The following is a 25,150-nucleotide window of genomic DNA, read 5'->3' on the forward strand; positions in this document are numbered from 1 at the left end:
TCTAAAAAGAAAATACTATTGTCTTTAAAAAGCGTTCGTCGCCGCGATGCTTCCTGAACCTCCACGGTGTGATCATCGACTGGAGAGCAAAGTCAAAAACACTATCTGTGCGAAAAGCACTACCGCCTTGCATGCCTTTAGGAAGCTGTGCCCAGATTGTGCTAGAAGAAGTCACCGTCCCTTTTCGCTCAAGCGCCATCATTTTCGTCAGCACTTCAAAACCAGAAGACTTCAAATGCATCGTTGAAGGCTATCAGCACCCATTGCTCAACCGCAATATTTGTGTTCCAAGAGGAATCGCTGCGCTACGGGGAGGGAAAACAGTTATGTTCGCAAATACGAGCAACGAGTACAAACACGTAAACAAAGGTACAACGGTCGGCGACATCGACGAAATGATGGAAATTACCAATGCTTTTGCCCTCGCCAATCCTACAGACCCTAGTCCGTGGAACGAAGCTCCTCACCCAGCTTTCGACGTCAATGCGAGCCTTCCGAAGCATAAGCAAGAACAGCTCAAGGCCCTGATCCTGCAATACAAGGACTGCTCTTCGTCGTCGTCGAAAATTTGCCAGACCACAGTCGCGAAACATCGCATATTAACAGATGAAAACGCTACACTACTACGGCAGAGCCCATATAGAGTTCCTCTGCGAGAACGCGAGGCCGTTAAAAGAGAAGTCGACGAAATGCTACGCGACGACATCATCCAACCGCTTAAAAGCCTGTGGGCGACACCCGTGGTGTTGGTGAAGAAGAAGAACGGAACCCTACGTTTCTGCGTCGATTATCACCGCTTCAGCAAAATCACACAAAAAAGAGATATTTATCCTCTTCCCCGGATAGTCGACGCCTTGGATCGACTCCGCAACATGAAGTACTTTTTGTCGATGGAACTCAAGACTGGCTACTGGCAAATCAGAGTCAAAGCGAGAGACCAAGAAAAAAACAGCGTTTATAACACCAGACGGCCTTTTAGAGATCAAGGTTATGCCCTTCAGTCTTTGCTTGGCACCTGTGACTTTTCAACGCGTTATGAACACAATGCTGGCAGGATTGAAGTGGCAGACTTGTCTCGTTTATAGACGACGGCGTCGTGTTTTTCTCAAGCTTCGACGAGGATCTTCAGTGCCTCGAAACTGTACTTCAAGCCCACAAGACTTTCGAACTCACCCTGAAGCCAAAAAAATGCCGCTTTTCATACGGGGAACTTTTGTGTTCATGGGCAACGTGAAAAGCAAGTCCGGAGTAAGACCCGATTCGCAGAAGACAACCGCCATCGCTGCGTTTCCACCGCCCGCCGACAAAAAGGTCGTGCGTCGATTTCTCATCCTGAGCGCTTATTGTATGCAGGCGCTTCGACAGATACTTCGCCCGCATCGCCAAGCCCCTCACTAACCTTACGAGGACTGACGTCGAGTTCAAGTGGAAAACCCTACAAGAGAAAGTATTTGGGGACCTGAAATGACGCCTGCAGATGCCTCTCATACTCGCGCATTTCGACGAAAACGTCGAAACAGAATTGCACACTGACGCAAGAAGCGTAGGGCTCGGTGCCGTCCTTGTGCAGAGGACTGACTGACTAGAAAGGGTTTGTAGCGCACTCGCCCCACGGAGGCGCGAAAAGAAGGGACCTACACTCCTTGAAGTTTGGGATAAGACTAGTTTATTTTCCAAGAAAAACAGGCTTCGAAAGCGACAACCACAAAGGGCGTGGCAGCGTATCTTCCGTGGCCCTACGGAGACAACGTGAGTCATGTTGGCCGCGTCTGCGGCGTGCGCCTCGGCATACGAATTGGTATGCGCACACAAATAAAATTATCGCGATCACCGGCGTCATCGCCCGCTACAAGGGGTCCCCCCCTAGACCGCGGTGCCTGGGATAAAAGAACGAGCAAGTGTGCGAGTTAGTCCATGAGGTCAGCCGGTTTCACGCGATCGAGAGAAACGACGTCCTCTCTGTCGCGAACATGAATGGTGACAGTTTTGTGCAACCGCGAAAGCACACGGAAGGGCCCGTCGTACGCCGGAGTCAAAGGCGTTTTCACTGTGTCACGTCTCAACGAACAAATGGGTTGCCTCATTTATGTCTAGGAAAGAAAACACTCTTTGGTTGCAGCTGACACGTGGTGCGGTGGGTTGCAGGTGCTCCAACCAGGAATGCAGCCTTTCCATATGTTCTGAAGGCGTAGGCGTAGCGCTTGGTTTCTCACCGAAGAATTCTTCCGGTAGTCGGATTGCAGAGCAGTACAGCATTTCTGCTGCACAGAATCCGAGGTCTTCTTTTATCGCCATACGCAGGCCCAGAGGAACGAGAGGGAGCTTCTCCATCCAGTGCTCTCTATCCAATTTGGCCGTTAAAGATGCTTTAAGTTGACGGGGTAGCCACTCCACCATTCCATTGCTCGCTGGATGGTAAGCCGTAATGTACTGCAGCCGTGTTCCCAGAAGCCTTGCCAGCGCAGAGAATATGTTGCTTTGGAATTGTCGTCCACAATCGGTCGTTATGCGCAGTGAGCAGCCATAGCGTACAACCCATGTGGCCACAAACGCTTGTGCGACGGTCCCGGCTGCGATGTCCAGAATCGGGCGTCGCCTCGGGCTACCGTGAGTAGCGGTCGACACAAGTGAGCAGGTATCTGTAACTCTGGGAAGGATGAAGAGGTCCCACCAAGTGCAAGTGCACATGGTTGAAACGACACTCTGGTGGCCGAAATGCTTGCAGTGCTGTCTGCGTGTGACGAGTCACCTTGACTGCTCAACATGTTCGGCACGTATTCGCCCAATGTCGAACGTCGGCGTTAATTTCGGGCCACACAAAGCGGTCAGGGACGAGCCTCTGCGTCGAGCGGATTCCTGGGTGGCTGAAGTCGTGAAGGCTGTCAAACACTGCACGCCGAAACTGAACGGGGACAATGGGTCTTGGAGATTTCTGCGAAGTGTCGCATGTGACCATAGTCGTCGTGTAGGGTAGCGGGATCTCTTCGAGCAACAGTGACAGTGGATTCTGCCTTATCTCGGTTAGCTCTGGGTCTTTCCGCTGGGCGGTGGCTAATGTCTCAAAGTCGATGGACGCTGAAACGTTGTCGATACGGGAGAGTGCGTCAGCTGCTTGGTTTTCGCTCCCCGCTATGTGGCGGATGTCGTGGAAAATTCGGAAATGAAAGAAAGTTGGCGCGGTTCTCTTTCCGAATATGAGGAACTGTTGTTCTTGAGCGCATACGTCAGCGGCATGTGGTCCGTTAAAATGTGGAAAATGCGGCCTTCTAGGAAGAAACGGAAATGCTTTACGGAGGAATAAATGGCTAGCATCTTTCTTGCAAAGGTGCTGTAACGCACTTTCGCCGTTTCCGATGTTTAGAAAAGAAACCTATCGGTTTCCAGTCCTGGCTGTCGTATTGTTGCAACACTGCAACAATCGTTAAAGCGTAGACTATGAGCCGCGTTGGCGCGTCGAAAAGCGGGTGTATCAGATGTGTTGCGGAGGCAAGCTGAGTTTTCGCGTCCTGGAAGGCTTTTTCGTGCTCCTCTGACCAGTGAAACTCAGCTTTTTCTTGCCGTCCCGGCGCAGCAAGTCAGTTAGCGGCTGTAGAATGTGTGAAGAGGAGAGATGAAGCGCCTATGGAAGTTGATTAGCCCGAGAAACTCGCGCAACTTGCGGAAAGAGGTAGGCGTGGGGAATTTCCTGACTGCATGCACCCGTGATACGAGCGGCAAGATGCCTTGCGGGCTGATTCGATGACCTAGGAAATCTAGTGCTTTAACCCGAAAGATGTACTTCTGGGGCTTCAAAACCAGACCGTGCTCGTCAAGACGCTTGAAGAGGAGGCGGAGGTGATTTTCGTGCTCCTCCGGCGTTTTGCTGGCGAACAAAATGTCGTCTAAGTAGACGAAAACAAAGAGCAGTCCGCGAGTGACCTCAGTCATGAAACGCTGGAACGTTTGTGCCGCGTTCTTCAGTCCGTACAGCATACAAACAAATTCATAGAGGCCGAAAGCGTTGTCAAGGTCGTGTTTGGGATGTCGCTTGGTTGTACTGGAATCTGGTGATAAGCGGCCATCAGATGCAGCTTAGTGAAGATGGTCGTTCCCGCGAGGCGAGCGCTGAAATCATGGATGTGGGGGAGAGGATATTGGTCTGCCGTTGTCACAGAATTGAGTGCCCGATAATGGCCGCCAGTCACCACACTCTTGCTTTGGCACCATGTGCAGCGCGGAAGACCAGTTGCTGGAAGAAGGTCGAATAATGCCGAGTTGGAGCATGTGGTCGAACTCACGGCGGGTGACTTCGTGTCTTTGTCCAGCGATTCTCTTAGGTCTAGCGGTGACGGGCGGTCCGGTGGTGACAATGTGATGCGACACCTTGTGTTTCATTGGCAATTCGGAGTTGCGAGGTCTGGTGATTTCAGGGAATTCAGCCAGAATCTTTTGAAAGTTTGACTCTGGGTTGAAAGTGCAAATGCCACATGAGGACAGGTCAGACTTCAGTCCGATAACAGCGAGCGAAGTGACGTTATCCTTGAGACGACGATGGCGAACGCTGTCGTCAACATTGAAGTGGCTCAGAACGTCCGCTCCCAGGATTGCAATTCTGAGCTGGGGCACAATGAAGAACCATCCATATGTACGCCTGAGTCCGATGTCTATTGCCATTGACTGGAGTCCATATGATGCAATAGCAGTATTATTGAGTTCAATTAGGCTCGAAATGGACTTGCCGCCCCGGTGATGTTGAGCTGCTGCTGGTAGGATAGATAGCTCCGCTCCGGTATCGACAAGGAGGCGTGTGCCGGTGATGCGGTCGACAACGAAGAAGAGGTGGTTTCAACGATGGCCCGTGTCGCTTTCCGCCGTAAGCGACTGGCCGGTGCGTTTCCCGTCCACGAGCATGAATGGGTGCAGCGAGTGGCTTGCTCTCTAAAACGACGGTGGTACCAGCAGATGTTCTGCTCTGCCTCGCTTGAGTGTCCGCGGTGCTGTGGGCTTCGAGTACGGGACGGCGAACGATGCCGTGCCGGCCGGTGTTTGTTGGACAGGGCGAGGTTTTCAACTGCTGCAGCCAGTCGGTCAACTCTGTCTTCTAAGCGACCTAACTGGTCTGCATGTTCGTACCTTCCCATTGCGGCAATAGACATTTTTGGTGGCTCAGTGCAGTCGGTGATGCGGTCGGCGAGTTGACCCAGACGTTCGAGAGTCACGTCATCCGAGCCAGCGAGTATCATCTGTGTTGAGAGTGGCAGTCTCTGCAAAAACAACTCGCGAAGCAATGGATGTCGACGCTCCTCTGACACTTGTTGGCCCAGCAGCTGACGCATTCGGTGGAGTAGTGAGGGACGTTGGTCACCGAGCTCTTCATGATACAGGAGTTGTTGCAGCCTGCTTTGTTCGGACACCTCAAGGCGTTTCAGGATGGTGCTTTTTAGTTCGTCATAGGGCTTCTCCGATGGAGTGGAGGCGAGCACATCGTCTAGGGCGTCAGCGATGTCAGGTGGCAGTGCTGAAACGACGTGCAGGTATTTCGACTGCTGTGATGTCATGCGTCGAAGCTCGAAGTGGGCCTCGATTTGGCTGAACCACACCCTGGGGTTTTTGGGCCAGAAATGAGGAAGCTTTAACTCTGAGGCGTTGGTTGTGGGTGAGCTTAAAGTGCCTTCCTCGTCTGGCATGGCTGCTGTTTTTCCAAACGTCCGGGTCACCACTTTGTAGCGTACTCGCCCCACGGAGGCGCGAAAAGAAGGCACCCACGCTCCTTGCAGTTTGAGACAAGACTAGTTTATTTTCCTAAAAAACAGGCTTCGAAAGCGACAACCAAAAGGGGCGTGGCTGCGTATCTTCCGCGGCCCTCCTTGATAACGTGATAACGTGAGGCATGTTGGCCGCGTCCGCGCCGTGCGCCTCGGCATACGAATTGGTATGCGCACACAAATAAACTTATCGCGATCACCGGTGTCATCATTCGCTACAGGTTACTACTTACGCTAGCCGGTCGCTATCCAAGGATGAAAGCAATTATTGCACAACCGAAAAGGAGTACCTTGCCATTATCTGGGCAACGTCTAAGTTTCGTCCTTACCTCTACGGCAGGCCCTTCAAAGTTGTGAGCGACCACCGCGCCTTGTGTTGGCTAGCTAGCTTGAAGGTCCCTTTAGTTCGCCTTGGGCGATGGAGCCTGAGATTTCCAGGATACGACATTACCGTCATTTACAAGTCTGGCAGAGGTGGGTGCATCACAATATCTGCAGGCAGTGGCTAAGCGGCAGCAATCGTTGCAGCCGTGGTCGTCATGGTGGACGTGCCAGTCTTGTTAGGCAAAGGCCCGTACTCCGGCGGTAAACCTTGTTGCCTACGGCTGACTCGCTGGACGTGGTTGGCGTCGGTGTGTTCTCTACGACGTAGACCTGGTTCATGGCTGGAAGGAGGCGTGCGGTACATGCGTAGGGAAGCACCTTCATCAGATGTCATCGGGTCGTGACAACGACGAAGGGGTCAGACAGTAGGTCGAAGATTAAACTGTTGCCCCGCCATAATGAACTAGTGGCTAAGTTACTCGGCTGCTGACCCGCACGTCGCGGGATCAAATCCCGGCTGCGGCGGGTGCATTTCCGATGAAGGCGGAAATGTTGTAGGCCCGTGTGCTCAGATTTAGGTGCACGTTAAAGAACCCCAGGTGATCAAAATTTTCAGAGCACTCCACAAAGGCGTCTCTCGTAATCATACGGTGGTTTCGGGACGTTAAAGCTCACATAATAATCAATCGGATCGAACAGTTTATTCAGCCGAGCTTCTGACCACGTAAAAGAAAATTAACATTACAGCAAGACAATGGCGCTGATATCAGCGAACTGAGCGTCGGTCTTCGATCAAATGACAAGCGGCGAAGCGTGACGACATTTATACTCTTGTCATCGAATATTCTAGCGCTATCGCAAGCGGCGACGTAGGTTCCAGAATAATGCGTGTCGTTCCCGAAGTGCGCGTAATCTTAACAAATGGTCAACTAAAACTTCGAAGCTTCTCGAAGATCGTAGGCATTGTTTGCGCTGAACGTAGTGTAACGTGGTGATAACAAAACTTGATGAAGGAACGTGGCAATATTAATGATATATAAAACAATTAACTATACAATGAAAATTGTAGAGTGGTCTGCCTTAAATCCGATGGAAAAGAAGCAGGCAAGACAACAGCAGCCATATTCAGGCCAAAAAACTCGCGCATACGTTCACATCGAAACCATATGTTACATTCCCAAAGTGTTGAACTTACTGAAAAATTCAAATGTTTGGTGTTATCTTTTTTGCCAATATGTCATAGAGTAATCTGTTAATTGCGTCCTAAGTAAAGCAAGCAAAATCACAGGTGTAGTAGGCTGCTTACGCTACATTCTTCCCACATGTGCCAAACTTTGACTACATTATTCACTTTTTCGATCACATTTAAACTATTGTGAATTAGTATGGGGTAACATGACACACACTAATAGAGATTGTATTTTCTCGTTACAAAAACGTATCCGCCGGCATGCATACAATGCTTCTTACACAGCAGACTGGATCACTATTGGAACATAAACAACATGTGTAGTCTTGCCTAAGTTCAAAGAGAAGCTCTAAGTTATGGTAGCAGACACTTAGAGAAGTGGTTAATACCAACACCGCGTTCAAACTTTGGAAAGCAGATGCTTCAGTACACAATACTTGCACAAATAAACAGCTATAAATCATTGCAGTTTGATCTTCTTACGGCTTCCTTCAAAGAACCGAAAAGGGTGTATTTGGTTTCTGCATAGATTCATCTGCAATGTTGACACGTCTGTGATTTTGTTGCTTTTCACAAGGACAGTGTGTGTTGAAATGTGTTAAAGCACTAGTATATGCCCCTGTATAAATGCGTGTGTGAACGTGTGTGGGGCTTTGTGTTTGCATATATATATATATATATATATATATATATATATATATATATATATATATATATATATATATATACATGTGTGTGTGTGTGTGTGTGTGTGTGTGTGTGTGCGTGTGTGTGTGTGTACTGCGCTTGTATCTAATGTTGCCTCACTCCCAAATACAAAGTGTAGTTAGTAAAGCTGTCTGGATACAGCTTTTTTTTTTCAAGAAATCCCCCATCTGTATTTCACAAAGATGGCAAATAAACTTATTATTTTTATCATATTTATTATAAACTTTCGTCACCATTTACATCACGTAATACCAAGTTTGGTATATGCGAAGGTATGATACGGCCATTAGCGCTTCACGAGTGTACTATGTTGTCATATTCTTACATGACACACATTTAATGATTATCATCTTTGCACCAGTAATACACCTTTGTCATCAATTCACGTCACGTAATACTAAGTTTGGTGTATGTGAAGCCAGCGGAACGGCCGTGACAGCTTCATGAGTGTGGTATGTTGTCTTGTTCTTAAATCACACGCATCCCATGATTACCATGTTTGCACCAGTTATATACTGTCATCCACGTATTCACGTATTCACGTCCGGTAATACGAGTTTGGTATATGTGAAGCTAGCTAAACGAGCGCGTGCACACCATGACCGTGGTGTGTAATCATGATTTACATGATACGTATTTCACGATTGAGGGAAGTCTAGCTAGTGAGGGAAGTCTAGCTGTACTATTCGAGGAGCTAGAGGGTGTTAAATGGGATATAATAGGGCTCAGTGAGGTTAGGAGGACAGATGAGGCCTATACGGTGCTACAGAATGGGCACGTCCTTTGCTACAGGGGCTTGGCAGACAGAAGAGAACTGGGAGTGGGGTTCCTAATTCACAGAAACATAGCTGGCAACATAGAGGAATACTATAGCATTAATGAAAGGGTGGTAGGTATTGTAATTAAACTGAATAAAAGATACAAGATGAAGGTAGTACAGGCTTACGCGCCTACATCCAGCCATGATGACGCTTCAGTTGAAAGCTTCTATGAAGACGTGGAATCGGCAATGAGTAAGGTAAAAACACAGTATACTATAGTGATGGGCGACTTTAATGCAAAGGTAGGGAAGAAGCAGGCTGAAGACCAGGCAGTAGGAGATTATGGCATCGGTAGTAGAAACGCCAGAGGAGAGCTACTAGTAGAATTCGCAGAACGCAATAATTTACGGATTTTGAATACCTTCTACCGAAAACGAGAAAACCGCAAGTGGACATGGAGGAGCCCTAATGGCGAAAATAAGAACGAAATAGACTTTATAATGAGTGCACAACCTGGAATCGTGCAGGATGTGGAAGTGATTGGCAAGGTACGATGCAGTGACCATAGAATAGTACGGTCTCGAATTCGCCTAGACTTGAAGAAGGAACGACAGAAACTGATACGCAAGAAGCCAATCAATCAGCTAGCACTGAGAGGGAAAGTACAGGAATTCAGAGTGTCGCTGCAGAACAGGTACTCGGCTCTTAGTGAGGAAACGAACCTTAGCGTAGATACAATGAATGATAATCTAACGAGTATCATTACGGAGTGTGCAGTGGAAGTTGGAGGCAGGGTAGTTAGACAGGACACTGGCAAGCTTTCCCAGGAAACGAAGAACCTAATTAGGAAGCGTCAAATCATGAAAGTGTCAAGTACAACAGACAAAATAGAACTGGCAGAGCTTTCGAAGTTGCTTAATAGACGTAAGGTATGCGATGTAAGAAGGTATAACATGGAGAGAATTAAACACGCTCTGAAAAACGGAGGAAGTGTCAAAGCATTGAAGAGGAAACTTGGGATAGGCAAAAGTCGGATGTATGCACTAAGGGACAAAGAAGGCAAAATAACTACCAATATGGATAGGATAGTTAAAATAGCAGAGGAGTTTTACAGAGATCTGTACAGTAGCCGTGACAACCACGGCCTTAATACTATAAGAACTAGCAGTAACCCAGATTACACCCCACCAGTAATGATAGAAGAAGTCAGGAAAGCTTTGGAGAGCATGCAAAGGGGCAAAGCTGCTGCTGAGGATCAGGTAACATCAGATCTGCTGAAAGATGGAGGACAGATTGTGTTAGAAAAACTAGCCACCCTGTTTACGAGGTGTCTCCTGACGGGAAGAGTACCAGAGTCTTGCAAGAACGCTAACATCATCTTAATACATAAGAAAGGAGATGACAAGGACTTGAAGAATTACAGGCCGATCAGCTTGCTCTCTGTAGTATACAAGCTATTTACAAAGGTAATTGCTAACAGAGTAAAGAAAACATTAGAATTCAATCAACCAAAGGAACAAGCAGGATTTCGAACAGGCTACTCAACAATTGACCACATTCATACTATCAATCAGGTAATAGAGAAATGCTCAGAGTATAACCAACCCCTATACATAGCCTTCATAGATTACGAGAAAGCGTTTGATTCAGTAGAAATATCAGCCGTCATGCAAACACTGCGGAATCAGGGCGTAGATGAAGTATATATAAACATTCTGGAAGAAATCTACAGGGGATCAACTGCTACCATAGTGCTTCATAAAGAAAGCAACAGAATACCAATCAAGAAGGGTGTAAGGCAGGGGGACACAATTTCCCCAATGCTATTTACCGCGTGCTTACAGGAGGTTTTCAGAAGCCTAGAATGGGAACAGTTAGGGATAAGAGTCAATGGAGAATACCTTAATAACCTGCGCTTCGCCGATGACATTGCATTGCTGAGTAACTCGGGGGACGAATTGCAACTCATGATTACGGAGCTAGACAAGGAGAGCAGAAAGGTGGGTCTTAAAATTAATCTGAAGAAAACGAAAGTAATGTACAACAACCTCGGCAAGGAGCAGCTCTTCGAGATAGGTAATAGCGCACTTGAAGTTGTAAAAGACTATGTCTACTTAGGACAGGTAATAACCGCAGAGCCGAACCACGAGACTGAAGTAACTAGAAGAATAAGAATGGGGTGGAGCACATTTGGCAAGCACTCTCAAATTATGACAGGTAGTTTGCCACTATCCCTCAAGAGGAAGGTATATAACAGCTGTATCTTGCCGGTACTTAGCTACGGAGCAGAAACCTGGAGACTTACAAAGAGGGTTCAGCTTAAATTGAGGACGACGCAGCGAGCAATGGAAAGAAAAATGGTAGGTGTAACCTTAAGAGACAAGAAGAGAGCAGAGTGGATTAGGGAACAAACGGGGGTTAAGGATATCATAGCTGAAATCAAGAAGAAGAAATGGACATGGGCAGGGCATGTAGCGCGTAGACAGGATAACCGCTGGTCATTAAGGGTAACTGACTGGATTCCCAGAGAAGGGAAGCGGGTTAGGGGGAGACAGAAGGTTAGGTGGGCAGATGAGATTAAGAAGTTTGCGGGTATAAATTGGCAGCAGCAAGCACAGGACCGGGTTAACTGGCGGAACATGGGAGAGGCCTTTGTCCTGCAGTGGACGTAGTCAGGCTGATGATGATGATGATGATGATTTCACGATTTCTACATTAGGGTCTGTCACTCATGTTCGCCATGCCATGTCCACCCATATCAGTTTTGCACTATGTCATTTGAACGAAACAACAGCAAGAGCAGCAAGACCATGCATGCAATGTCAATCATGACATTTATCACATACATGTGATTTTCGTGTTATGACTAATCGCTTACGGTCGTCATACAGTCATGTTATGCTATACCAATTTCGGTATTGATACCATTATGCCAGGAGAGCTAAAAGTCGTAGAGGGCTAGATAGATAAATAGATACGCTCAAAGTCGCCCAAGTTCTCCAAGAAATTCTTCGCACATAACAGCAGGTAGCCTGAGCCGCCAGTTATTTTCTGAGCACTCGGAGAATTTTCGGGTAAAAAAATTTTTGGTACTTTGCACTTGCAATGTGCCCCTGTAAGGTAAGCAAAGGGGACTAAGTTCGTTACACTTGGTATGCGTCCCATGTGAAGAGGAAGGGGCGCTGAGAGACGACGTGGTAAAAGATACACATGACGTTTATGACAGAACACGGAAAGAAAGCTAAAATAAAGGTACGTGAACACTGAGACTAATGCTGAATGAGGGAACAACTATTATGGGTTCTTTAAGGAAAGATGTAGCGGTGTGGTGGAACGCCGGATGGACGCTGAGGTGCAGGGTGTGAGGTGGCGAAAGACGCTGTGGAATCTGGCTCGCGTCTCGATGTGCGACGCTGTGGCAATGATGACGCTTGATGGCTTGGGTGCAACTACGGACGCAGTCCACATGCATCGGAAACGTGATGCTCCATGCACGCAGGAGTGGCAAGCCCGTCCATCGAACAGCTTGCATCGAGACGTGATGCTTGGCGCAACGGTGATTCCATCGCTGTGCTTAATGGCTGACCGCGGGGACGCCTCGCTGAGATCCGCGATACCCTCGGCAAACAACAAAATTTGGGGACCCTTAAGCTTCGAGTTGAACGCGATAGCGAAATCTGGCCCCTAGTGTGCTCTTCCACCGCTAGGTGCATAGTTATTAATATGTTTTTTTACATACACACAAGCACACACACGCACACAGTAGATTGTACCAGCGAGTGCCATTATCCCCGATTGGGCTCGTTTTCGTCGTGAGACCTGTCGAACAAACCGCGTTAAAGGGGCCCTTAAACACTCATTCGAGTAACCATAAAATGAATTCACCAGAAGAGCCTATTGCCTCATGAATTCGACGCCACAAAATTTAAGAATCCGTCCAGGTCGAGTGGAGTTCAAAAGGTTTGTCGCCTGCTGCAATTGGATTATCTCTTCTCTCGTCCTGACGAAATCACTGGAAGCTAGGCAGGAAGGTGTGGCAAAGGCAAAGGAACTACCACGGTTCGTGACCTCGAGAACTTTTGTTTCTTTGAATGGGTGGCTTTTTTAGCGTGATTGCGCGCGCGCGTGGACAAGTAGCGGCGTCCCACGGCGATCTCGGTAACTTGATATGTCGGTCACAGACGCACAGACGGTTTTTCGCTCGCAACCAACGGGGCCGACGCCGGAGGCGGGATTTCTGTGACATGAGCTCTTTAACGCTATCGCGTTAAATCAGTGGGCCAGGCCGCGCCCCTAGATGGAGATACTCGTGCCGGCACCGCTGCCCCTGCTGGTGATTAGGCGGCAGCAGCGTGGACGGCCACGTTCCCCTGCTGGAACCTGGATCACCGGCGTCCGACGCTGCAACCCGCTGGCTTCCGTCTGCCGCTGCTTCGGCTCATTCCCAGCCACAAAGCTTCCCTCCACGTATTCTTCACATGTGTTTCAATCGTGGCGCACAACCTCCATGGGCCACCACAAGGTATTGGCTCATTGGTTGACTTCAGGTGCACAGCTAATTCGAAAACACATGCGGCACCTCAATCGTCGTCGTCGTTTTCTTCACACATCACAACACGCATAAGTCATAGAAAACCATACGTTTCCCATAAAATAAGACTAAATGAAGATATCTAGTGGACACTTCTGTAGGATTTTTCGTAGGATCACCCTGATACCACACTAGTGACCAGTTTTTCAATATAGAATCTAACTAATCCTTGGTATGATCTGCTTGCAGGTTCTCCGGAAAATGGCGGTGATGATTCGTGCTTGCGAACAACGTGCCGCTTTGGCGCCGAGTGCCACAGTGATCGGGGCCAGGCCTACTGCCGCTGCCGGCTCTCGTGCGCTGACCAGCTGTTCGCCCCAGTGTGCGGTTCTGACGGCTTCACTTACTCGTCCGAGTGCCGGCTGCGCATGACCGCCTGCATCCGGCAGAAGAGGATCGTCGTCGCCCACCAAGGATCATGCGGTAAGCTACGTCACACACTGGAACTGATCGCTTGCGACAACCTAAGAATGAAATTTAAGTGTACCACTGTCCATTTCAATATGCGCGTTCAACTGCAGCCGCTCATTACTATGACGTGACCCGCAGGTTGCGGGTTTGATTCCCGGCTGCGGCTGCTACATTTCCGATGGAGGTGGAAATGTTGTAGGCCCGTGTGCTCAGATTTGGGCGCACGTTAAAGAACCCCAGGTGGTCGAAATTTCCGGAGCCCTCCACTACGGCGTCTCTCATAATCATATGGTGGTTTTGGGACGTTAAACCCTACAAATCATCATAATCATTACTATGACGTATGAGTCACGATGAACCAATGACAAATTTAGCATGATGTTCTTCAAACGCCTCCTCTAGAAAGATGCCGGCCGCATGAGAAGAAACACAGCTGCCACACCCTTTCCTTCTTTTATTTTAAAATGTTTTCGTTCGCTAGCGTCACCTGTGGCGGACGGTGCAACAACGCAACACTTTTTCATAGCCTTCGAAACAGTGGTGCACGATTGCAGGTCTCGAACAACTCTCGACTGACGCACCCCTATGGGCCGCAGATGAAAAACGCTTAATTGGTACCGCCCGCCGCCATGATGATGGATGGATGGATGGATAGATATGGCTGTACCCTTTATATCGGGCGGTGGCTAGCGCCACCAAGCCGTAATACTTAATGAATCAAAAACGAGATTTATTTTTTCCCCGAAATTGTGAGGTTGAGGATTCGTACTTTGCAGTGAAGGGTTCGATTTTCACACGTGCCTTGACTTTAGCCACCAATCAGATAACCTCCTTCTAGTTTATTCTACCCGCTTAAAGTCTATTTTGCCCTCACTGTTCCTAAACCCCAGTGCTTTGAAAAACTCTGCGCAATCATCCTGAACCATAGGATGAAGCCCTTTACAGAACATTATCAAGTGTTCCGATAGTGTCGGTCGCGAGCGCCACTGCGCGGAGCTTGTTGAAAACTGGAGGCAGGCCAACTCCGCTGGGAGCGCGAGCCATTCCTCAGGCATCTTTCGAGAGGAGGCGGCAAGAGGCCGCTACACCGAGACTATCAGGCGTCCAGTCGGTTTTCTGTGATGTTTCTTCGTCAAAAAAATTGCCCGCAGCGTCCCTCGGGGGAACACTGAGGAGGATGCGGACCATATAATTGGTTAACGGGGTGTTAAAGTGCGACTTACTTGGGTCGATGGCTAAATTGGTTAACGTGGTTGTGAAATGGGGTGTTAAATTGCGACTTACTTGGGTCGATGGCTAAATTGGTTAACGTGGTTGTAGGAGGGGGTGTTAAATGAGTGAACACGTACACACGTATGCGAAAGGGCGGCGCTGGTCGAAGGGACGTCGATCATTGTGTTTGTGGATTCGTTGGAATTCATTCCACCGCGACCTTGGACGTCGACGCGCCGTACAAACCAACCGACGAGCGGCAACTGAGCGAGCGAGCGCCGACCTTGAGTATATATACAGCACAACGGCGCATGCACTGTCAGCTGTTGAATGTTCTCGAAGCGCGACGCCACATGCGCGTCCACTGGAGAATCAGGAGAATTGTAGATGTCGAACGCGGTGTGTGGAGGAGGATGGGTGCACAGATGGTGGAGGAGTGAAGCGCGCGCGGTGTGTAGAGGAGGAAGGGATGCACAGATGGTGGAAGAGTGGGCGACGGCGCATGCGCGCGCGTCAGCTGTCGAATGTTCGAGAAGCGGTGCGGACGGCGCACTACAAGGCGCGAGTATAAGATGCTTCCGCATCTAAAACCAGCCAGTTCATCCACTTGCCTTCAGTATCATCCTCATTGGCCGTCATTCAAATGCTGGCGTTCATGACTTTGCGATGTTTCGAGTGCACCGGAGCGGCACCCAACACGCGTTCCGTCGGTTTGGCAGCGTGAACCAGCAACACGGCGTCTATTTTGTGCGTCGCTAGGATGACCACTCTCAACGTCTGTCGTCGTGTTCGTTCGTGTGCAGTAATGTGACGGTGAAGTCTGAATGCGCGCGTGTGTGTTCTGTGCGATGTGCGCATCTTACCGGCGGCAAAAAGTGTGGCATCAGCGTTGCCGCATGTGCGTGTGTGAGTTTGTTACTTCGGTGTCGCAACATAAAAAAATTGATCGGTTGTAGTGTGCGCTGTGTTGTGCACCCATAAGAGTGTTGTAAGTGCGGGCGAGGTGTGAAAAAAAAATGGCAGCTTATCCACGGACTGAATGAGGGAGAGTGGGGCAAAGCATTCATCCGTCCATGCGTCAGTCTGTGTGACCGTTCATGCGTCTGTTCGTGCGCCCGTCCCTGCGTTCGTTCATGCATCCGCCCCTGCGTCCGTTCATGCGTCCATCCATGCATCTGTCTGTGTGTCCGTTCGTGCATCTATTCAACACTCCAAGTCCCACCATCTCGCATCTTTTCATCATATATTCCCCATATAGAAGCACCGCCATTCAGTGGACATTCCAAGGACTAAACGAGAGGTGGCACACGCACACTTTCTTACGGCTTGCGCTTCGGGTCTACTTCCCACCTTCAACCACCTTGAGTTCATGGTATATACTAGTTCACTGTATTCATGGCACTGCGGCCCAATGCTCGCTAAACCTTTCTAAAACCAAGGAGGTTACGCCCAGCGAGTATAACGTAGCAACCTTTTTCTGTCAGATAGAGCTCAATGTGCATGCCAGTGGCTGCTAATGTGAAATGAGAGACAGGAGGATTCAGCTTTTAATTTCTTACGGCTTGCGCTTCGTATCTGCTTCCCACTTTTAACCACCTCGAATTCATTCATGGTATATACTAGTTCATTGTATTCATGGCCCTGCGGCTCAACGCTCGCTAAACCTTTCTAAAACTAAGGAGGTTACACCCAGTGAGTATAATGTAGCAACCCTTTCTTGTCCGAGTGCTCAATGTACATGCCAATGGCTGCTAATGGGGAGCGCAGCGTGCGCGTTGACTAAAAGCCGAATGCTCCTATCTCCCATTCTTCATTAACAGCCATTGGCATGTACATTGAGCACTATTTTTTTGGTAAGCAACGCACAGACGAAATATCTCACCGGCACCACTTCGGAGGTTAAATGTTGTACGTATTTCGGGTATGTGCCACTGGTGGTTACGTACTACGAGGGACGCACAAGCCACGCCATAAGGAGCTTCGCCCCTAAAACGGAACTGAGAGGACCTGCCTTCGTCACACAGTACAAGAGTTAACAAACCAGGTGTGCAGAATATATGCATTGGTGTATGTATTAAAAAGGAATTGTGGTCTTCATGTGTGTTTAATTATTTTTACGTGTCCCAGTCGGTACAGCTGCGTCATCTTAACGGAATCTATCACCACTGGCTCATAATTACGGGCCACATTGAAGTGTCCGTTGCGTAAGCGCTCGTCTCGTGCGTAACGTACTAACGCCTAGCATGAAAAACACTGTGCGAGGTTCTTTACACCGGGAAATGACGCGAGCTATATAATATTGCTCTATCAATCGTTAACGACGCAGCGGTCACGATCAATCACGATCAGTTACATAAATTGTGATCGCCACTGCAGCGATACCACTAAAACTGTGGTGGAGCGAAAATAAAAAGAGAGTGAGTGAGTAAAAACTTTATTGAACATGTTCGGCGTCATTGAGCGAGGTGGAGCTACAAGCACCCCGGCCTAGGTGACGGCCTCGAGTCCTTGGACACGGGCGGCATCCTGGGCTTGCCGGACGGCCCACAGTTGATCGGCAAGGTCGTGGCTGAGTAGAGCCGCCTCCCATCGCGCCTCGTGGTTCGAGACTGCCCTGTCTACCGGGTTCGTAGGGGACTGCTGCGCGTTACCGATACACTTCCACAGCATGTGCTGCAGCGTCGCTCTGGCTCCGCACGCCTTACACGCGTCGGACGTATAAATGCCTGGGTAGCAGAGGCGAAGGATCACCGGATTCGGGTACCTGTGTGTCTGTAGTTGTCTCCAGGCAACCTGCTGTTTCTTGTTTAGTTTGGCGTGGGTGGTGGATATTTGCATCTGTTCAGTCTGTAGTGTTGCGTGATGTCTCTGTAAGTGGTCATGCGATCCCCCCACGTCCATTCCCGCATCGCTGTCGAAGTGTGCGAGACATCGGGACTGTCGGCAGGCGTCGCAGCTCGGCGTGTAAGTACTCGCGTCCTCGAGAATAAAAAGAGAAGCATTTTGTTTTTTAAGACATTGTATCATCCTTCACGATAGCATATTAGGAAGTTTTACATTTTGTTTTCTTTTTTAATTTTGCCTATATTGCGCGCATGTATTACGCACAGAGATTACTTGTTTATTTTAAAATAGAGTCCCACGAAAGGAAAGATGGATGCATTGCACTCTCCTGTGAAAGCAAAGTCTGGCACGCAATCCACTCGTATTTTCCGGAGAGAGGAAACCTCTCGGCCTGCACAGACACACGTTTTCACGGACACATTCATTGAAGGTAGTGACCCCAGTTGCAGCAAAACTAGGCGCCGCTTTGAAAAAGTTGAATATTCAAGGCCTGACGGGGTGATGGCAACACCACGAAGTGCAAGTTGTCGAAGCAAGGAAAAATTTCAGCTACAGCTTTTACTCACCGCCACTTTAGCGCCGTACATCTCCTAGGCCATTAACTTGAAGACAACGTATGCAATGATCCCTACTATTAGGCACAATGTGCGCTACGTGCTTTTATTTCGATGAAACATTGGCGTTTACCTCAAAGACGATGACAAGCGTGACGACGCGAGACGCTTATTGGGTATATAAGGCAGCGCAAGAATCAAAATTCACGAAGCAAATCTAAAATCGCCTCTTTATTCTTCGCTTTTAGTAATAGTGGCCATAGTTTCGCAAGACACCGAAGAAACCCGGGGTGAATGTTTTGTAATAAAATTGCAAGCAACCTAATAAAATGTGTTTATTGTCTCTCTTTGATTTTGTGATACCGCAAAAGAACTATTTCTTATGTAACGAGAGCATTGGACTCGGAGCTCGAGTAAAGAAAGAAGCGGAAAACGCACTGGGATCTCAACTTGTCTTTTCATTTTTTCGATTTTTTTTGGATGCTCTATTTTCTTGTGGTTTTCCTTACACTAGTCGTATTATAAAAAAAATTCATTACACATAGTTATAATTCTTTTAGAAAAAAATAAACTACGCTTTCTTGGCAAATCCCCCCGAGTAGGTGTGAGCCATGAGTCCAGGGAAGCAAACAAACAAACATTTCAGGCTTGGATTTCTTCCCTTTTGGACTTTCTCTGAAACCGGATACCCGCTCCTGTTTCCAGGACGCTTCGCCGTCAAGCACAACACTTTGCTGTTGGAGATAACCTGCTTTACCGCTGAAACTACAGCTCGATCGGAAGTAAGTGATTGCTCGTCCTTTTCCGACATCTCCGCTCTGACATCTGCGCCACGTTCCACGGTGATCCGCAATGTGGCCACGCTGGTGTGTTAAAAACATACACTCGCTTGCAGCTGCGGTACTACTGGCGCGGTATGTACCGTTTTGTTCGCCATTCCGTAGGGTCCTGCCTTACTTGCCAGCAACGCAAGATGCCCGCTCAACATACCACCGGTCCTTTGCAGCCGTTGCCATGTCCAACACGAGCTTTCCATCGCGTCGGAATTGACCTTTACGGTCCGCTTTCCTATACTTCGAGTAGCAACCGCTGGGTCATTTTCGATAGCGACCACCTAACGCGGTAGGCTGAAACAGCTGCTTTACCTTTTGCTACCGCAAAAGACGTTAGATGTTTTATACTGCAAAACCTAGTTTTAAGGCATGAAGCACCTCGGTAAGCGGCCGCGTTTTTCTCTCTGATGCCATCAAAGCGTTGTTAAGCGAGTGTCGCATCATATACACCACACTACCACAGCCTATCACCCCCAAAATAATGGGATGACAGAGCGCTTTAATCGTACACTTGGCGATAAGCTGGCCATGTACGATTCATCCGACCAGTCAAATTGGGATAGCATACCGCCTTTTGTGACATATGCATACAACACTGCAACGCCAAGCACCACTGGATTTTCGCCTTTCTTCCTACATTATGGACGGGAGCCATCATCAACAATGGATACTATCCTTCCTTTTCGATCGGATCCTTCAGAGTTGACAACCGATTCACAAGCAGCAGCACACGCTGAAGAATGTCGGAAGCTTGCTCGTGCGTTCACGCCACACGACCAGACGCGCAAAAAACATCGCCACGACGCGTCCACCCCGCCTATGAGCTTAACTCCTAACTCACTGGTGTGGATATAATTCCTTCTACTCCTCCAGGACTCTCCCACAAGCTTTCGTCCAGGTACCATGCTCTCTATTGAGTTGTACGCCAAACATCCCCTGTCAACTACCTTGTCGAGCCGCTGGAGGCATCTCCGGACAAGCGCCGTCGGGGACAATAAATCGTACACGTCTCTGGCTCAAACCGTACCATGATCCTTCTGTGCACACCTGTCCTTAGGGCGCCAGGATGGCTCTTTTGTCGCCCGGGGGTGATTGTAACGAGAGCAGCAGACATGGACCTCGAGTAAAGAAAGAAGAAGAAGACGCGCTGGGATCGCAGGCTTGCATTCAGTTAGCCTTTGCGCTAAATAAATCTCTCGTTCGCCGAGTGAACTCCTGCTTGTTCAACACCCCGTTTCACCTAATTTAAAAAGTAACGTTAAATGTGCCAGTGTTTTTTTTATTACAATTTTAGGTACTATGCAAAAATATCGCCTTCGAGAGATGTGCATTGCTTCTTCGTGGACTCCGAAATGGGCGCTGTCGGGGGTGCGATTTAAACAACATATAGCTAGCTGACGGGGAGTCCGCGCCTTCTCAAGTTTATTTAAAGAGCTTCGCATTTTGCATTTCAACACCAATCAGGTATTGTAAGTTAATAGTTTTATGCGTCAACATTATGGCCAATGTTTAGGTACTGCGTCTCTCATAATCATATAGTGGTTTTGGGACGTTAAACCCCACATATCAATCAATGTTTAGGTACTACTTCATTTGTAGCACGGAAGCATGGAAAAGAAAGGCAATGAGTCCTCGTGGCTAGAGCCTATACTAATTCTTGGGTGGTCACCGACTATAGCTTTTGTTGACTTTGGCTGCTTCTTTAGCTCTGCTGCTAGGCTTTGCTCAACAGGTCCCTGGCTTGAACTGGTTGGTCATTTTTCCTAGCAGCTGCTAAATATCCACTAAGGTTCCGAACGATCCTAACTCATCGAGGGATCGCACTTGCACACTTGAATAAAGCAGCCCGGCGTAGAAAGCATTTATTACAAATCGCACGTGCTCTTGCTAAAGCACAAGGGCGCGTGCATGTTTGAGCCTTAATCTGACATCATTCCCAACTTGTGCCCACGTGCACGCCATGCCCACACTCCTTACTTAAACTAGGTTTTCCTTCGTGCCGACCTGTTGAAAGTGCTTTCAGACTCAATCCTTCACCGCTGGTCAAGCTGGTGGCTCACAAAGCCATTCAATCCGAGAATATTCCGCACCATTGAGCATTGCAGCCCACAAGGCGAAACAAATTCGCGGCCATCGAGCACCTTTGAGTCATCCGCTCTACCGAGTGCGTCAGAAAAATTTCATTTCTAAGTGGTGCCTGTCAGAGTCGCATAGATGCGATCCACACAACAAGACAGCTTTTCTATTCGGATAAACATAGACAAATAGTGCTCAAACTTGACGTACATCTCAGGCGTCTTTGACCATACAGAAGCTTTTTATCTAAACTAAAATAAAAGAAAATGTTGCTTGTCTGGTGAAAAACTGAAGGTGTTTCTGGTAACTACCTACTATCTCGACTGCTCCAAGCACATCTAGAATCGCGCGTATAAAGACCGTATGATACCGTGATGCCGACGCCATCAGAGCAAAGAAACAGCCTGCTAGAGGGACCAGACTTGCACAGTTGAAAAATCCAACAGAAATACCCAAGCCCAAATCCTTGATTTCATATATGAAACTTAGTATGTACATCTGTACAGCGCCCCCTCAAAGCGAACTTGTGGTGTACAAAATGTGGAACGTAACACTACAGCACCACAGATACGAAAAGATGGGAAGTGCGACCTACATCAGTGAAAGTGCAGTGACGACATGACGAAAAAAGAATTGGCAGATCCAACGTTCGGTCGGAATTGATATGTGAAGCACGAATTATGAATGTTGATATGTCACTTTAAAATCAGCACAAAATTACGAGGTGCACGTAAGTAAGGCCGTACATGACTTTCGTATTGTGATTATCATGTTTACACGTGTCAATTACCTTCGGCGTCTATTCACGTCACGTGATACCAAATGCCGTATATGTGGCGCTAGCGAAACGGCCGGAGCAAACACCACCAAGACTACTTCAGGCCTTCGCACTACTCGCGTGACGTCACGGACCAGGCCTGACCAGCCCGACACAGTTTGTTTCGGCTGGTGCATATCGGTGTTTTAGGGGCGAAGCTCCTTAGGGCGTGGGCTGTGCGTCCCCTGTAGCCTGTATGTAGCCACCTCTAGTTTAGTTCTTGCAGTGTTCACTAGATGGCGGTACCGTCTCCTGTATGTAGCCACCTCTCGTTTAGTTCTTGTAGTGTTTACTAGATGGTGGTACTTGTAGCTGATGATGAAAAGATGCAAGATGTTATAAACTAGAAAGCGGTACTTGTAGTTGATGAAAGACGCGAGATCTTATAAAATAGGAATGATGTCACATATGGCGCGTGTCATTGGTTGAAGGCAATCGTTCGATTTAGTGCGGCGACGTACGCTAGGGGGAGCGTTGTAATAAAATCCGTTCGCTGTTGGCGCGCGCTCGGAGTCGCCGGATGGATAAGGCTGCACAGCGGAGAGAGTGCAAGGCGGCAGCAGCGCGCGCTCGCGGACAGAATCCCGATGTGCGAGCGCGCGAGGAAAGGGACATCGCAAGCCATCCATCGTCTAAGAACAAATAAAAGTTGATTTGTGTATATACACACACAGCGTTTCTCACGTCTTTACATGATGATCGACTGGGCGAATTACACGGAAGATTCACAGTTTACCGATGAATCCCTCCGGAGTTTCGCCCATTCATCATCATTCACCCCGTGAATATGCCGTAATTTTTTTTTGATTGCCGTGACATACATGCACATTTTGTGACCAGGTGCGACACTGAAGAAAGTTTAAAAGAATAAAATGACAACAAAAAGAAAATATGTATTTTTAAACACAATGGGTAGGTATTTGTTAATTGCACATACACCACACATTCATGACTTCACGTTCAAGTAAGGAAGTACTGCTAGAGCATACTGCAGGTTTCATTTATTGGCCACTTTTGATTCGAAGCTAGCACAAACACTTCATGAGAAAAACACTGTGCATAAAAAATTACATGCTAGCTTACAAGAGGCGTGGCCCTTGTTTATATGCTACAATCACTTATGAGCACTGTCTCTCAGCAAAAAAAGAATGACATCAACACACACAAACAAACAGAGACAGACAATGTGTACATTTACAATTCTCTTCAATGTAAGTATTTTCCTCGTATTTCTAGAACCCCTTTTTTCATTTTATTTGTATAAATTTTCATTTATTGTATAGAACAATCAGAGCATCAAAGTTATGACTTTTCAAGAAGACGAACAAAAATAAAAGAAGATATCATTGATATTTAAGGTGACGTAGATGCTTGAGAGAACGTACAGAAATGCATAGTGCACATTGTTGCATTTTGTTCCTAAATAAATAAATAAACAAGTGCAGACAAAACATCAACCTATGTGTAAGGTTTAGTGCATGGTCAATACTATTGTTCTACATGTTGCAAATATTTTATAAGTGCGTTCGAGAAAGCCCTAGAATCTTTAAACTGAAGTGGTATGTTACTCCACACTTTAGCTCCTACGAACTGTAGTAAGCGTTCACCATACACGTTTTTAGTAGGTGGAAGAATAAAATTCCGCAATGTCATGCATCTAGTGACGCGGGACGAGGAAGAAAAGATAGATAGGTCAAAAGGTACACTGTGTGCATTAACAATACTGATGGTGACTGCGGTTTTATGCTGCCGTAAGTAATCAAAAGGTATAGTTCCCAACTTGTGAAACAAAGGTGCACTGGGTTCATTATATGCCGCATAATCTATTATTGTAAGCGCACGCTTTTGTATTATGAGGATAGGATCAAGGTAAGTTGAAAGGTCCATCCCCATGGGTCTAATCAGTATGATAGATGAATATGAAAAAAAACGAAAAATAAAGGACTCTGAGAATATTTCTGCTAAATTAATTTCTAGCAGACAGCAGCATACTGCAGCCAGATGCTAGCTTAGTACAAACAGGATTATATTATTTTTTCCAGTGCAATTGGCTGTCGAACACTACACCGAGATACTTAAAGGGCTACTCACCAGGCCCCATACCGAATTTTAATTAGACAGTGGAAGTTTTTGGGTGTTCATTGAGGAGCATTTTGCCATAAAAATTTTTCGAATCGGTTCATCACGAGCAAAAAAAAACAGGTCTTTTGAAGCGGCGCGAAACGAGGATGAGAGGAGGCGAGCTCGAAACTCTTGCCGCTCCTCCGGGTAGCCTTCGCAAGCCAAATCTATTCCCCACACTCTCTGGCATACGACCAAGAGGTGACGTGCGCATGACGTGCCCAAACAATTCCAACCTCCGAGCATGCGAGCAGCGTTACTTTGTTGACCAGCGTTATTTTATGGTCTTCTGCCTGTATCTGCGGGATGATTTGGAAACGCTTGGTTAGACACGGTAGAGTAAATGAGTACAATGAGTGCGCAAATGGGTAGGAGTTTTCCTTGGCGGTCATCTGCTCAATGCGCTGACCGCGGGGACACAAAGGCATGCGAAACGCTGGCACATTAGCCCCGCATTTCGTAGCATTTCACGGGAAAAAATGAAAGAAAAACGCGCACAATTTTTATTGCATCTCATTATTTATTTCGGGTTTTATTATTCTCTGAAAGCAACAAATACATTAGCTACGCATGTTGTCCTAAATAATTTTTGCCGGGTCACCTGGTATACTGCTGACAACGTCGGAGCAGAGTCGTCTACGTAGATGACCAACGTCACTGCATTGGCGTGTACGTAGGGCCATTCATACGTCCACGCCATGCCCTCGTTCTCTAGGCGTGCGCCGGCAGAAGAGAGGGGGAGCAGCGTTCATCTTGAAGTTTGACCCATTTCCGCGGCGCGTAGCGTTGTCCCATTTCCGCGGCGTGTAGCGTTGTAAATTTTGGCAGACGTGATCATGAATGCCTCGTCTACGCATTGCGCTTGTCAGCTCAAAATTGTCAAACCTGGTGAGTGGCACTTTAAATTCATTTACATGCTCAAGTTGGCAGTTGGTCATTGTAAGAAGAAATGACTCACAGTTTAC

At 47.7% G+C, this 25,150-nt stretch overlaps 1 protein-coding gene across 5 annotated transcripts in view; it reads left to right on the plus strand.

Annotated features, from left to right (window-relative positions):
• Positions 1 to 25,150, plus strand: part of LOC119164607 (agrin) — a 583,580-nt gene that overhangs the window by 303,398 nt on the left and 255,032 nt on the right. For 4 of the 5 annotated variants that reach the window (XM_075882719.1, XM_075882720.1, XM_075882722.1 and 1 more), the window contains exon 3: positions 13,507 to 13,740. In XM_075882719.1, coding sequence (XP_075738834.1) covers positions 13,507 to 13,740 — 234 coding nt within the window. Of the gene's footprint in view, positions 1 to 13,506; positions 13,741 to 25,008; positions 25,074 to 25,150 lie in introns of those variants that run through there. The other variant, XM_075882723.1, reaches the window with a different exon arrangement.

The sequence above is a fragment of the Rhipicephalus microplus genome, unplaced genomic scaffold (genome assembly GCF_043290135.1).
Source record: "Rhipicephalus microplus isolate Deutch F79 unplaced genomic scaffold, USDA_Rmic scaffold_13, whole genome shotgun sequence".
Taxonomy (NCBI): domain Eukaryota; kingdom Metazoa; phylum Arthropoda; class Arachnida; order Ixodida; family Ixodidae; genus Rhipicephalus; species Rhipicephalus microplus.